The sequence below is a fragment of the Schistocerca nitens genome, chromosome 4 (genome assembly GCF_023898315.1).
Source record: "Schistocerca nitens isolate TAMUIC-IGC-003100 chromosome 4, iqSchNite1.1, whole genome shotgun sequence".
NCBI classification, from domain to species: domain Eukaryota; kingdom Metazoa; phylum Arthropoda; class Insecta; order Orthoptera; family Acrididae; genus Schistocerca; species Schistocerca nitens.
In genome coordinates, this window is record NC_064617.1 from 287,937,408 (window position 1) to 287,954,445 (window position 17,038).

The 17,038-nt window shown below is 41.1% G+C and overlaps 1 protein-coding gene across 1 annotated transcript in view; it reads right to left on the minus strand.

The window, feature by feature from the left end:
* LOC126251458 (ER membrane protein complex subunit 8) overlaps positions 1-7,999 on the minus strand; it is a 56,045-nt gene extending 48,046 nt beyond the window's left edge. The window contains exon 1 of the mRNA XM_049951889.1: positions 7,777-7,999. Coding sequence (XP_049807846.1) covers positions 7,777-7,986 — 210 coding nt within the window. The 5' untranslated portion in view covers positions 7,987-7,999. The remainder of the gene's footprint in view (positions 1-7,776) is intronic.
* Between the last annotated feature and the right edge of the window lie 9,039 nt (positions 8,000-17,038).

Below are 17,038 nucleotides of genomic sequence, written 5' to 3' on the forward strand. Positions count from 1 at the left end.
ACTCTCTGCCAATGGCGTGGCCAAATACAGAAATGCCATGGGGTTGTAAATATCTGCTTTAGAAATCTTGTTTTTTGTTTGCTGAGACGGCAGTGTTGGTATGGCTATCGATATGGACGAGGAGTTTAATTTGTTTTGTTGCGCATCATACACCCTGATGCCACACACCCCAATTGGAGGCTCTCTCAACAGGCACCACAAAGTCATGACAAAGGTTACCTGCTTATTACTGTTGCCCAAGAGTCCAGACTGCACAGGCACCTACTCTTCAGCATACATTGGGAGGTCACAGCTCAGGCATCAGCAGTACGATCCCTGCGTTGTCAGGGAGTTACAACTATGACAGGACAGTACATGTCACATGTACAGTACAGTATTTCCATTGCATGTGGGTTGTCAGACTAGATACTCAAACAGTTTTTGGAGAAGAGTGCAAAAATACTTCAGATGACTGTACCTGTACTACACGCAGCAAATTCCTAGATGTCCCAGTCTATATTCTGTACGTTAAAGTCGCCTTGAACCACTACAACATGCTCTGGATATTGCTGTGCTACAGAGCATAGATTTTCTTTGAACAACTCTGAAACTGTCATTGCGGAATCGAATGGCTGATAAAGATATCCAATAAGTTATTTCAGTTCACCTATCCCTATTACTTGCATCCAACTTCACAATTAAGACTATTTCCACCTAAATAGACACAGTAGTTTTGTTGACTGCAATGAACACTCCTCCTCCTATGGCACCTCATCTGTCTTTTCGATATACATTTGACGCCTCATTAAATATTTCAGAACTTCCTACTATGGGTTTCAGCTTGTCTCATTTCCAAGAATAATTTGAGCTTGATGGCTTTCCTACAGGGCAGTAAACTCAGGAATTTCATTATGAATACTTTTACAATTTACTGTTAAAATTTTGACAGTCAAAGTATCTACTTTGTATGAGGTCTGATTTCATTCTGCAAGTATCGATTGGGGAGTATTCATCAGAGAACCTCCTCACAGGGTGTACTACAATCCTCCACACCATACACAGGCTGAGAAATCTGCAGGCAAAGCTGTCACAGAATCGACAGAGCCTTTGGTTGACAACCTCCACTTGGTTCCAAAGCAAAGGACCCTGATAAACTCTGGGAATTACACTACAAATTGTGAGTTCTTCCTGCACACTGAGTGAGGCCGGCAGTGTTCATCACTTCTGCCAGTTGCCCATATGAACCAAGGATGGCCTCTTATTAGAAGCAACAGATATCACTGGTGTTGGTGTGAGCCACAACTTGTGAACAACTGCACCCTGCGTTCTCAAAGGCTGACACTTTGCTGAGATGTGTAGCTGGCAAATATATATAGCTGCACCACTCTACACTTAATACTGACTATGGTGACTGAAAAAAAAAATCACAACACCAAAAAATAATGCAGACTAAATTTTGAGATAACCTTTGTCTAGGTAACACATTTATGTGATTAACATTGCAAGATCACAGGTTAATTAAGTGTGAGATACGTCATTGCAAATGTGAAATGCTGGTACATTAATAACCAGTGTAACCACCAAATGTTGAATGCAAGCATGCCAACATGCATACATTGTGTTGTAAAGGTGCCAGAAGTCAGTTTGTAAAACGGAGTTCCATGCCTGTTGCTTGGTTAACCTATACAAGCAGGGTTAACGTTGTTTGTGGATGACACTGCAGTTATCGTCTGGTGATGTCCCATGTGTGCTTGAACAGGCCAATACAACATGTTAGCATTCTGTTGAGCATGTTGGGTTACAACAGTGGTATATGGGCGAGTGTTATCTTGTTAGAAAACACACTCTGGAATGCTGCTCATGAATAGCAACACAACAGGTTGAATCACCAGACTGAGGCAAAAATTTGCAGGCAGGGTATGTGGGATTACCACAAGAGTGCTCCTGCTGTCATATGAAATCGGACCCCAGACAATAGCTCCAGGTGTAGGTTCAGTGTGTGCAATATGCAGACAGGTGGATTGCATGTCCTGAACTGGACTCCTATTCAACACACAGCCAGCACTGGCACCAAGCCAGACCCAGCTTCCATCATAAAACACAATAGATCTCCAGCCTGTCCTCTAAGGAGTTCTTGCTTGACACCGCCGAAATCGCAGATGGTGTTGGTTTGGGTCAGTGGAATGCATGCTACAGGATGTCTGACTTGGAACTATCCTTGAAGTAACCGATTTGTAACAGTTTGTTGTGTCACTGTTGTGCCAACTTCTGCTCAGATTACTGCTGCAGATGCAATATGATGTGACAGATCCAGACACCAAACACCTGGAGTCCAATCTTTTTGTGACCGTACATTTTCGTGGTCATGCTGCCAGCTGTCATGTACAGTGGCTACATTCCTGCCAAATCTCTTTGTCATATCGCAGAAAGAGTACCAAACTTCTCATACTCCTATTACACGACTTCATCCAAACTCGGTGAGTTGTTGATAAGTGCATCTGTCGCCTTAAAGGCATTGTTGACTAACACAAACTCACCACATCCAATCTCAAAAGTTGCTAACATTCACGACTGTTATAGAGTGTATATAAAGCAAACCTGATTTTCGTCCTCATAGCGCCATTTTTATGCGACTGGTGCAAAATTTAAAGAGACATCTTTCAGATGTAGAAGCATGTCTACCATCTTTCATTTACGTCACTCTACTCCTTCTTGGTGTTAAGATTTCTTTCCATTAATGGAAAAGGTGAGAGTACACCTCTTAAATTCTTGTATATGGAAGGAATTTAAAAATCTAACTATGAAATCACTCAAAGAAAAAAAATTGGTAACCTGCTACTCTCCCAATGTGTGTCAGGCAACAGCTGGAACCCCTAGATATTTACCCTTCCCTGGTGACCCAAGTGTTCAATTTTTGTATTCATGTGGGATTTTTATGCGAAGGAGTATCTCACATGAGAGAGAAATGCTGACTTCATTCACATCATCTGTCCTCTAAAATTACAGCTGAAGAAACCCAAATAAAATAACTACATATTTCATGGTTATAATACTGGTAGTACCCATACAAGTATTAAAATGAAGACTTTATTTTACAAGCTCCCACCGAGGTGGAACTTGATGCAATGGTTCACCCATGCACAGCACAGGTATCTAAAAGCATGTGTCACCACTGCACCTGGTGGCAAAGAAGCCAGATGGTTGATAGTCATGTGGTTACCATACAGAACTGAATGCTCTTACAGTTCCCAATGGCTATCTGGTGCAACCCAATGGACATTTCGCATGTTGTACTTTTGACTGTACTCTTTTTTCCATGCTGTATCTTGTCAATGACTACAATCAAATCCCACTGGCCTCACAAGGTATACACAAAAAGCATCCGCCTACCTGTATGCCATAGGGGATGCACAACAGTGCAAAGACTTTCAAAAGGTCTGTTAAAAGACAAGTTAAGGAACCTAGACTTATGTTTCACCTACATTGATGAAGTAGCATCTTCATTGTCAGAACAACATGTGCTTTATCTTCAAGAATTTTTTCAAGACATCAGCATCTATGGAATACTACTGAATCCCGTCAAATGTGTTATAAATGTTACAGAAGTCCCCTCGTCAGATTCAATAAGTCTGCTACTAGCATATGCCTACCTTCAGAAATAGTTGCCTCCCTGATAAAGTATCCAGTGCCAACAACTGTGCGAGAACTGCACTAATACCTACATATGATACACTTCTATTGTCTTTTCACATCTTGTGCTGCCAAAGTCTAGGTGCCACTCCATGTGGTCGTATAGTAAGTCAATGACAGAAGATTCCTGACTGCTGCCAGTGCTGTTGGCAGCTTTCAGCTGCAAAGTGCACAATGACTGCAGGTGACAACAACAGTGTCTGAGGTATTGACATACAGATGCGCATACAAAATCATGTTAGACAGGTGGCTGAGGTAGACATGCAAAGCAATTGTGTCAAACCCATTGCAGCTATCAGGGGTCTTCTTTTGAAGACCCTTACCATATCGGGGCTCCCAGGGTGTGGTTCCACAGCTTAAGTGGAAGAACAAGCTACACTAGGCATGCTAAGCAGGCCTTGTGTGGGTTTCACTGCTTGCTCATCTTTTGCTACAGCCCCCTTGTGCGATCTTTCCAGATGCTTCAGCCTGCTCTGTGGATGGGGTTCTGCAGCAGCACAGCAATGGATTCTGGGAACCATCAGGTTTTTCTCTTAAAAACTGACAAACTGTGGTCTTTGCCACCATGATTGGTGTCCAAATTTCAGGTTTATGGTTGAACGCTATAATTTCACCATCTACAGCGAATGTTGACTACTGGCATCTGCATTTTTACAGCTCCAGAATAATCAACTGTCAATCCAACTGCATTACCTGAATTTCATAGCTCAGTTTGTGACTGACATTTGGCACTTAAGTTTCAAATATTTCTACAGCAGAGAGAGTAAAGAACTACTGAAAGTTATAGGCCAACACAAAGCAAAACCAGCTGGACACTTAATCAGACATGATATTCTGCTACAAAGCAATTTCATAGGCAAGATAATGACAGGATGACCAAGAACATCCTTTTTGAAAAATATGATCAGTGAGGTGGGATGTTCTTCATACATGGAGACGGTGATGATGAGGCTAAAGAGAGTAACCAGTGGCTTCAGAGACAAGGCTTAGCCCTTTGAAAGGCACAGTAGCTTCTAATGAGCTGCCAGGAATGTTGGCCCTTCAATTGCAGTGCATGCCCCCGCCAGCTGCTGACGCAGCAGCATACTGTGACGAAGTCACTGGCCAGACAAGGACATATTTACCTATATCACTAAGCCACCGTGTATCTGAGTCCTTCATGGACTAAGTTATCCAGGCATGCACACTATGAGAGCACTGGTGCAATGCTTTGTATGATTTAGCATGTAGAAAGACTGCCGCTTACAAACCCAGGAATGTGCCCCCTGCCAGAAGTGCAAAGTGACTCACTATGTGCAGGTACCAGAAACATTACTAGCGATCCATGTTTTACACATCTGTATGTGGATTTTGTTGGCCCCCTCAATATTTCTCGTACTTGCACTATTGACTGATCTACTCCTTCCTCATGCCATAATAGACAAGCCACTTCTTCACAGACCTCATCACAACAGAACACATCACCTTGTACCGATTCCCAATTGTCCAGCTTTAGAACCACAATATTATTGAGGCCTCTATCAAGTTGTACAATGCTGACACTCTAGGTAAATTTATAATTAGGTAAAATTTTACATATAAGAAGGTTCAAAAAGTTTCATGCCAGTACTGGATGGCATATGAACTATTTCTTGGGCAGTCTGAATCCATTTTTAGAAACTGTGTGTGTGTGTGTGTGTGTGTGTGTGTGTGTGTCTAATTTTTCTAAATAAAACTTCTGCATTTACCTAAACTGGTCACCTGTACATAACTTTCCTATGACAAAACCTAACGATTAGCTCCAGATTGGCTTCATAATATCCGCAATGATGTTCGTGAATTTTTTTTCTGTGCCTTGTATACCCCCAGTATATGTCCTATTAACATGATAGTTTAGTTCAAGCAGACAACGGGCCGATGAAGATCCTAAACAAGGGGGATTACGGAAGTGTCCGATTCCACCTGTCTGCTTTGACCCATGATGTCATCAATATGGTGGAAATGGCTATTCTAAGCGTCTCCAATATGGCGACTATGATGTCACTACATACACATAGCAAGAAACACGAAAATACATATAAATAAGACAATAACATCTTCCTCCTAAAATAGAATCAAACTAACAGGACGACCGCAGAATTCTTTTTTTTTTTTTTTTTTTTTTTTGGGGAGGGGACAAGCTAAATATATATATATATATATATATATATATATATATATATATATATATATATATAAAACACCATGATCTCAAAACACACAAAATGATGAACAAAAAATAATTACAAAATCTATAGGAATCTGATACTTCCTTGACCTATATAGGTCAACCGCAGCTGACGATACCGGAACACCAATACCTACATATAAAACTATGAAAATTGAGATTGGTCATTTCCCTTGACCTTTATAGGTCAACCACAACTATTGATACGAAAACATTAACACCTACAACTATGAAAAACAAAACCAAACCACAACACCTCAAAAATTCAAAACTCAAACATCCCTACAGAAATTATAACACATTAAATACACAGAACATTACAATTCGAGGAAGGGGGGGGGGATTTATTTATCACCAACAAAGAAAACAAGATGACATATACAAACACAACCAACTCAAACTCCATGCTATAATGACGTCATACACAGCACCCTTATGTCAGCGGTCAAAGCAAACGGGTGGAATCTGATGCTTCCGTTGACCCAAACAAGGAAACAATGAATGAAGTCAAGTTTTGTTCTCTGCCAAGTCTTGATTTAGTATCAAAGTACTAACTTATTCACATCTGGATACACCATGAACTACCTAACACATATGTTATTTTCCACATTATAATATCATTAGTGATCCTTTATTTTATATGGATGGCAGTAATAACATAAATGGTGCTCAATCAATGGATGACCTGCTACCTGCTGAGGAATATTAAAATGTCATGGTCAGTGTGCTACTAGGAGTTGAGACTAATTAAATACAGTTGGGATTTACTTGGAAGATTTATTGCAGGCAGGCTAGCAACAGTTGTGTATTAAGTGTTACAGATCACTGAAATATTCCTCAGAAGCAGTCTGATAACCAAACATGCTGGCAGATTAAAACTGTGTGTCTGGTCTGGACTCTGTAATCTCACTGAATCCATGCTGTCTGCGTCAACACTAGCTGATTTCAGACACCACATGCTGTATTAAGATGTTAATTTTGGTTACTATGCCTTTTTTTTTTTTTTTTTTTTTTTTACTGTCTCTGAGAATTCACCATGTTGAATTTCATTGCTAATGACAAATCTATGTATGATCATGTTTGCCAGAAGTTTTTGGGTCCTGTAATAAAAGACACCCCATCTGATATCTGTTTGACCTCTCCTCTTTGCTTCATAATTTTGATATTCTAGCTGCTGGTCATTGAAACTTGGCATTTCAATTGTACAGACAAATGTTTCTTGTGTAGTAAATGGTCCTTCCTTTGCTTTTTTTCCTTCTCAGCACCAAACACACAGTCATTTCCAATTAGTAAACTTCACTTCATTTTGTCTACTTTTCTATGAATATGAATTAGTTACTGGTAACAGCACGACTACATTCATTTCATAACTATCAATAAATTTACTTTTGGAGTGGCAGGCGTGCATTAGTTGCTAGCTCCAAAAATGTTGAATCTAGAGGACGCACTTGAAAGATTTGTTATAAACTGGATTCCCTTTCACGTTAAAAACGTGATTCCCTTTTTCATTTGGAAAAGCTAGGGCTGCCAGCAAACGTTCATAAAAAGTAATTGTTTCAATAAACAAGATCATCAAGTGTTTGCCTGGTTAAATGTACAAGATTTGAAATGTGTTTCGTATTAAATATTTTTCACTCAGTATGGAAATCATTCATCGAATATGAACTGCACTGATGATCCTGTTCGATAGAATTTTTTGGACGAAATGACTTAATGATAAATTCGAACTGTTATTAAAATTCTGACAAAACACGTTTGTGTCTTTAAGCAAAATGACACCAAGTATGTAATGTTCCAACCTCTATCATACTCGTGACAGGCAATACGGTGTATTTGCAATACATATAGAAGTTTTCTTAGCACTGACAATAGCATGGTATTAGTAGCAGCAGTGTATTTACCTGCGTCAGTGCTACCTCCGTCATTGGGAACACTTGTAAACATATGTGAAATAATGGAACTGCATCGGTAATCACCAATCCTTTGGACTTCGCATCCTTCGACTTTGAATCTTCTGCTAACAAGAGACCATTTATAGCACAATGCGGATATTTTGCTGCATGAAGAATCATTTTACAATACGCGCGAGCAGAAAACTTTATTTCCGCCATTCTCGCTTGCAAAGATTACTACTATGAAGAAGTCATAGTTAAAACCACAAATCAGTAGTAATTTAGCAAACACTGAATTTATGTCTGTAAAACCGTAATGTCATGTGCGCTTAAAACTGGCTCCACTTAATTGATGCTAATTGGTTTCCTCGCCAAAAGGCTACGCAGCAGTTGATAATCGCAAACAGCAGTTACAGTTAAAAGGCATTTAATTGTTTGGTATCTACATCTAAATCCACATCTATTCTCTGTTAAATGCCGTGAGGTGTGTGGCAGAGGGTACATCCTATTGTACCAGTTATTCGGGTTTCTTCCTGTTCCATTGACGTATGGAACGCGGCAAGAATGATCATATCGAGACAGTTAACTGATTAAGTAATTACTGCAGCTCCAAATGTGACTAATCTGCTTTATACTTTACGCATTATTCGATTAAAATTGAGAGCCATATAATTTTTAGTGCTTGATCGAGTACTCGATCAACGCAGTTCGAAATACGACCGCTCGGTTTTACTTTTGTAGCGGCATAACATCTGTGACTTTGTAAAGTAGGATCACTGCCCCGGGGGCAGTTGGAGTCAGTAATTAGTACGGTCTGCACGCTCGTAAAGCTTACATATGCTATGTATATATGCTTACTAACAAGTAGTGTGAAAATCGTATCTTCATGCTGTGTCACTATTCTACTACCACACTGCCTGTACCCTCTTTGCCACAGTAGAGACCCCGAATTTCCGTGTGGCGCTGCGATTTCGCTGTACCGGTTATACCATCGAGAGTGCTACCGTTACAAACGGTACAACATCACCACTTCTTCGGTAATGTCGTCAATATCTCTCAACAAGTGCTCGTTAATTCCACGAACATCCCATGTGCAAAACTGCTGAATGTCCGCCAAGGCTTGGACGATACTACAGTGCCAAACGACATAGCGACAATGCCTTCATTGTTCGCCACATCTTCGGATCATTCTCACATCGCCGCCGATGCTAAATAGTGAAATGTGCCACGACGAGTGTCGAATTTCCCTACTGACATCACGACAATCATTCCAGACTTGGTCCTGAGCTCACAGCTAATTACCGACATGCGATGTGTTATAAGTGCTGGTAATATTGCAACAATGCACACTACACGACATGACCGAAACAGTTTGCTGTGACGTTTTGAACATACATGTCCGACCAATTCTCCCAGGGCCGTATCGCAGGAGAATATTTTATCTTCTCCACAACCTTGCACATCTGGGCATGTACCCTACCATACACCTCATAAAGGAACAGTTTGTCTGCCCTAACATTAAAAAGGATTGTGCCAAGTGGACCAGGACTTGCATTCCGTATCAGCAGGCAAAAACTGGCTGTCATGCACAATCCCCATTTGGTAAATTCACGATTCCAAAGGGGCAGTACCAGCATGTCCATATTGACATCGGAGGACCACTTCCTGAATCATATGGTTATCATTACATTCTGTCAATGATAGCTTGTGTGACACTATGGATGGAGGCCAAGGCAGAGACAGTAGCAAAAACTTTCGTCAACCGTAGGATTGCCAGATTCAGCTGCCCCGTCTCCTTAACGTCAGACCAGGGTCAGCAGCTTAAATCCCAACTGTGCAATGACTTTGCCACCTATGCGAATGGCACTGGTTCCAAACACCTCCCCCAATCCATCGGACAATGAAAGCTGCTCTCATGTGCCACTCAAATCGTGGGTGGAGGCCCTTCCATGGGTTCTCCTGGGCATTCGTATGGCACATAAACTAGATCCTGACACGTCACTCGCCATAGTACATGACAAGCCCCTCACCCTACCTGCTGAATCATGATATGGTCCTCACAGAACAAGACTTACCAGACTTAGTCTCATGTTTACCCACAAATATACAAAACATCTGTGTGCCACTCCCTTCCATCACATTACACAACGAATTTTTATTCATAAAGACCTGCGATATGTTTTCATGTGATGCTATGTACAAACAGAGTGAAACCCGACATATAACCGCCATTCACAGGACTAAACCGAGTGTTGAAACGAAATACGAATACTTTTGATATCGTAATTGCTGGAAAACAAACAACAGTGTCAGTGAACCAGCTTAAACTAGCATGGACTTTAGCACACATGCCACAACAGATGCTTCCCTCCCCGCCGCCACCTATGCACCCATTAGTCAGTTTCCAAGTGCATATGAATCTCCGCGATTTTTTGCCTTACGACATATCCATCACTTTACATGATACTGAGCTTGTGATTGCTATTACCTGAATTGACAGACAGTCGGGTGCAAGCACTGTCACACTCAGTAGTGTGCACACCACTCCTGTCCCACCAGAAGTTGATGTATCAGGACTTACCATCACTGCCCCAGTTTACACCACCACCAGCCCTGCAATGCCTCCAGTGGACGCAACAATGCAAGGCAACACTGCCAACATGCCTCCGTCTTCAAACACCATCACCAAACCACTAACAATTAAAGATGTCACCAAGACTATGTCTTTATTTGCTAATGCTGCCAGCGGCAACCCATTAGTGGCTCTGCCGAAGTCGAGTTTTCGGCGTGCCCTGCGCCCCCTGGTGCACCTTGCTGGCTATGTCTTCCATTGCATCCACTGTCACACAGCTGCCCACATTACTTCAGACAGATAACGCACCACCACAGCGTCTCCTCACTTTCTGCTCACTATGGGGGGGGGGGGGTCTCTGTGGCAGCACATCTCTGACTCTGTAAAGGAGCATCGCTGCCCCACAATGCAATAGGAGTTTGCTTGTAATGCTTACAAAAAATGGTTCAAATGGCTCTGAGCACTATGGGACTCAACTGCTGAGGTCATTAGTCCCCTAGAACTTAGAACTAGTTAAACCTAACTAACCTAAGGACATCACAAACATCCATGCCCGAGGCAGGATTCGAACCTGCGACCGTAGCGGTCTTGCGGTTCCAGACTGCAGCGCCTTTAACCGCACGGCCACTTCGGCCGGCTGTAATGCTTACAAGTCTTATGTATATGTGCTTACAAATAAATAGTTTGGAAATTGTATCACTATGCTATGTCACTAGTACCCCATTTCCTACACTTTCTACTTAGAAGCCTACTCATTATTTATGTATAACACATACAGGCAGTAAATACTATATATACTGTAAGATATGCTCCAATCTCCCTCACTGTGGATTTCTATGTCGCTTCTTTGTATGATATTGTGTTTTTATTCGTCCTTTTACTCAGTAGAGCGTACAGTACTATGAAAATGAGACCTCTATGTTGTAATAGAAAGACGTTTATACCATTGAACTGTAGCAAACATAGGAAAGTAACTCAAAGTCAGAGAATTTGTATGGGTTGTTAAATTCTGTTGCTAACAAAATCACTTGTTTTGCTGGTAAATAGTGCATTTTATGTGCTGCTCTTTCCAAGCACGCTTTACTTTTATGTACTTGTTTTTCTACTTCAAAAAGATTGTGATAATAATGATACTTAGTTTGTGGGGCACTCAACTGTGTGGTTATCAGTGCCCATACAAATTTCTACTCTTTACATAGTCCAGACTCTCCACTTTCACGAATGATGATGAAATGATGCAGACAACACTAACACCCAGTCCCCAAGAAGAGAAAATCCCCGACCCGGCTGGGAATCAAACCTGGGACCCTGTGATCCAGAGGCACCAAAATACTTCAGAAAGTTGATAAGTAGGTTCAAAATGGCTCTGAGCAATATGGGACTTAACTTCTGAGGTCATCAGTCCCCCAGAACTTAGAACTACTTAAACCTAACTAACCTACGGACATCACACACACCCATGCCCGAGGCAGGATTCGAACCTGCGACCATAGCGGTCGTGCGGTTCCAGACTGTAGCGCCTAGAACCGCTCGGCCACCCCTGCTGGCTGATAAGTAGGCATGTACTAACAAATTATAGGAGCTCATGTATTACATATCATCCAAATAAATTAAGTGATCACTTATTTAATAGATTAATTTATTTGTAATCTTTTATGACAAACCAGAAACGAGAGTAAACTACTGTAACCATGCCTACTGCGACAAAGGTACTTATAGTATGCGATGGTTTTTCTGAGTCGTTGCGTCGAAGTAGATTAGTAATGGCGCCATATCAGTCTCCTTTTTTTTTTTTTTCACAGCGAGATGTCCCCATTATGTGGAGGAACATGCACTTAATGTGCATGCCCATTCTCATGTAAACAGTTGGCGCAAGCAAGTTGCTCCTGTTCTGCATTCATTTCAGCATCCTATTATGGTACCGAGGGTTCAGAAACCTTGGCCTCCATGCTTGAGTGCGATGTGAGCTGAGTAAGGAGTGCACCCTTATCAATGTACGGGGATTTCAGCTGTTCTATTGCAGCTGTCTCCTGTTTGTCATCCAATTTCTGAAACTGTGACTTCCTCCAGTGATTGAGCTGTAGTGTCCATCAGATGTCAAAACAAGTGTGGGCGCACTGAGCCACTTGCGGGACTGTTTTTTCCCAGGTCTTTGTGTACAAACACACTCCACTCTCCACATCTATCAATGTTGGTAGGCTGAATGTTCCTCATACTGATGATGACTTGTTGGGCAAACTGTATACATAGCCCAGGAACAACTGACCATTTGAATGCTCACATGATTAATTCTACTGGAACCCTCAGCTGCTTGCCATAGACCAACCATGTGGGACAGATTTGATGTTCTCCTTCACTGTCGTTCTTAATCTGACAAGAGGAGGCCACGACATTGGGATCACGGATTTACTTCAAACTTTTTACACCTTTAGAAGGCAATTAAAAAAATGTAGTATGAAAGTAGTAAGGTGTACTACTCTGATAATTCCGAGAAAATCGCAAGAGAAATATTGCACGTCCATTACGTAAATCATGTATCTGTGCAAAAGAGACAGCTGTAAGAATTCATTGTGGTCATGTAGTCAGCTTTTGTGCAGGGCAAGAGGGTTGTGGTCGAGGCTACAGTTCAAATGCCGCAAACACTTACATTTTAATGTATATTTTTTCTTCTCTGGTTTCATTATTTAATTTATATGACATTTAAAAGGTAATATAATGAAACACGCGTATTTGCATGAATTTTCAATTAATGTTTCCTATGTCTGAATTACAAATAACATCTTGCAATGTATGATGTCAAGAGCACATCTGGCAAGTAATTCTACATTACTCTTTTGGTCTGGCACATTGTGACTTACTATAGTACTGATCGTGAATAACGGCATTCGCATCAGTATTTATTGAGGTTTGAATTGGGCTTTCAAGCCTGTTCCTAGTCCTTGAAAATTTAATTACAAATAATAAATAATCAAATAACATATTAAATTCAATCAACTTTATGAAAATGTTTGTGGTTTTTTTTCATTACGTTACCTCTCAAATTTCATATAAATAAAATAATAAGACCAGTGATGAGAACAAACATAGGTTAAAAAATAAGAATTAGCAGGATTCGAAACATTGCCTTGACAATGACCTTTTTGCTATACACAAAAGCTAACACATGACCATAATGAATTCCTATAGCTGGCCCCTTTCCACAGATACATGAGTACATAACAAATGCATAAAACTTCTCTTGCGATTTTCTCGGAATTGCCAGAGTAGTACATCTTACTACTTTCACATTATGTTGTTTTAATTGCCTACTAAAAGTTCACGAAGTTTTAAGTTAATCCGTGATCCCAATGTTGTGGCTTCCCCTTGTGAGTAGGACTAGGGGTGGTGCTTCAGACCATGTGATAAGCTGCGCTTTAGGGGCAGCTATGAGCATGTGGTTGCTGGTTGGATGGTAACTTGCAATATGGAGGTGGTTGCCGCCACACATTAGTAAAAGTTTGTTGAAAAATTGGCTTCCAAATTGCCTCTTAAGATCTGCAGCTATGTCTTACAGTATACCAAACTTGAAGAGCCGTGAGTGCACTAGCACCCTCACAACAGCCTCAATAGATATGTCTTCTATTTTGATGACTTCTGGCCACATCATAAAACGATCGATGAACATGTGGCAATAACTTTGCCCCACAGAGTATGGTAGCAGCACTTCGATGTCCACATGTATATGTGTAAAAGTTACCAACAGTGTTGGGAAGTAAGCTGTCAGTCGAAAACCGTGCCTGCCAATTTTGTTTGGCTGACATGTTAGGCATGCACATGCTCGTGCATGACAATCTTCTTACAGTCCAGGCCACATGACTTGGTGGAGACTAACTTGGCTTTGTGTCAGATTCGTGGGTGTACTATATTATGCGGTGCATAGAAAGCCTTATGATGACACTGTTATGGTATGTAGAGCCGCTGCTTCCGTTTCGCTATGTCACTCCAAAAAATACCGTTCAGCATATTCAGAGCTGACAGACATCTGAGCTTTAACGCTTTTCGCTGCTCGTTTATAAGACAGCCCAAGAGAGGATCTTCTTTTTGCCTCAATGCTAGCTCTGCCCAATGAATTAACTTCAAACTGGCACAATTCAAAGATAGACAGTCTGTGACAGTTGTCGTTTCCTGCTATGTAACACACATCAGTTGCGAGCTGTGCGATGTACATGACTTGCCTGAACTGACATGGGTAAACGAGGTCTGCATCTTGCTGAAAGACAGCTACCAGCAGGTTGTGGTCCGTAAAAACTGGAAAGTGTCTCCATTCAACAGTTGGATAAAAACAGTTCATAGCTAAGTAAATAGCAATTAACTCATGGTCAATAGCATTCCATTTTCGGTTCTGTTGCTGAGTTAAGTTCTTAGTGAAAATTTTGAATGGCTGCCATTTGTCATTAACTTTTTTTTTTACAGAGATGCTCCCATTTTTGTCCAGCTTCCATCTACCATAAACCCCAAAGGGTGCACAATCTTTGATACCCCAGCAATGTTGCCTGTGACAGATTGTAACATAACTAGTCTATTACAAATCGCTAATGAGTCTATATTATGTCTCAAAACATCTGTATTTTTTAACTCTGCTGGGAGAACGGACACATGTAATGACTGTTGGGGCTAAGTGACAGTATTTTTCTCTTGCCTGAGACAGATTAGGCGAGTCAGCGACGTGCCTGGGAGGGCTGGTCGCTTCAGAACATAAGACTCTTCCCCTAAGCCCCTCAAGGGTCGCAAAATTCCAAGATCTCACAGGATGCCAACGTCCGTTCTTGTTTGTTGGTTGGACAAAGGTCGCCCTTTGATGTAAGGAAATTCCATCGAGTCCTGGAAGTGTTCGGAAGTGTAACGAATCTGTTCTCCCTGCAGTGCACTAAAGAATGTGACTCCACCATTTTGTGCATTCACCACCTGAGAACTTTCAGGTTATGGGAGCTCCAGCAGTCGCCTGCCACTATTTTTTGTTTATCCAATGAGCGACGAGACAGCAATCGTCTTGCCAAACTTCAGACAACTAAGGGGTACACAGTGGGCACTGCCCAAGAATTAAAACAGATTCTCGCCTGCGATTTGTGCTGGAAAGAGAAATCCTGGGTTGTTAGGCTGGTAATTGTGATAGACTCTTCCCTCAAGGACGAGGTGCTCTGGAGCGGAGGGGTGTGGCCCTAGAGAGCTAGGAGAACAGTGTGGGTCCTCGAGGTCCGATTTTCGATCGCTGAGATGCTGGTCTCCGGCCTTGGACAGGTTTACTGTTCGAGTAAGTATCGCTATTTCGCAGTAGCGAGTAACAGGCAACTTGTACATCCTTCAAATCTAGGGCTTGTGTTGCATTTATATCAGTTCAGAGTTGGACTTAGTATTCAATAGTTTCTTTTAATCGTATTTGTGAGCTGCTCTGACCTATAGGAATGCCACCTGCACTTGTGCTAGCAGTCTTTCTTGATATTAGTTTCAATTGCTCATAAATAGTTAAGGCATTCGGAAATTTCAATTAAGGTATTCTCCATGCAAATTTGTATGTGATTCAAATAATCACAGCCAATTGTTTGGTTTGATAAATCGTTCTTTTTTACGAAGAGTCTTTGTTAATAATTAGATTAAAGTGTTGCATACACAAGTTTGTGGATAGTTAGGATTCCATAATCTTAAGTTTAAAGCTAGCTTTTCGTTATTACACTATTCTTACAACAAATTTCGTTATGAGTATCATTATATTTTATATTCTACATCAACAAAATAAACTAGAGTAAACTGATCCACTCAACTTATTTCGCTCAATTTCATGACTTGTATCAGGCGACCCTTCATTATTGAAAATTTTATACACATGTTTGGTCATATTTCTTTATCTTAATCTGTGCTTTCACTGTGCTAGTGAGCCATTGCAGTACAGGTATCCCCACAGAGATCAGTTTGAGGACTTTTCATTGTTAAGATTTCATTGTTACATTCTGTATTAATGGTTGTTCAACGAGCATACACCTCTTTTTTAAGGCAAAAAATTGCTGGGAGGGTTTTCCTTTTTCTTGCTGAATTCTTGAGAGGGACAGGCAGATTCCACAATCGCTGGCGAACCCCAGATCATCTCACAGGAAAATAAAACCAACATAAAAGGAGCAGATCAAGGAAAGGAAGAAACATTTCAAGATCTTTCTTTAGGTCATGGAAATCTGCTTTGACATCTGGAGTACACGTTATTTTACGATTTCTTGTAATATTTTTGCTCATGAGTAACACTGTGAGCGATTCTTGGAGGGCAGCTTGTTTAGGCAAGTGATGTTGGAAATAGTTCAGCATGCCTGGGAATTTGTGGAGCCCCTTGTAAATTATGGGAAGGGCACCTTTTGTACTGCTTCAATCCACTCAGGCAGTGGTAACAGGCCTGCCATGGAGACCAAGTATTCCAGGGATTTAACCCCATGTTTTCCCAATGCACATTTCGTTTTGTTTAAAATTAAGCCATATCCTTGTAGGCAGCATAAAAGCTGCTGCAAGAGTTCGACGTGCTGTTCTTCAGAAGAAGATAGTACTAGAATGTCGTCCATCTATCAAAATATGAATGGTAATTCTTGAAGCACCTTATGCATGAATCGTTGCCAAGGTAGAGTGGCGTTTCTGAGACCAAATGGCATACGATTACACGCAAAAAAGCTGAATCATGTGATC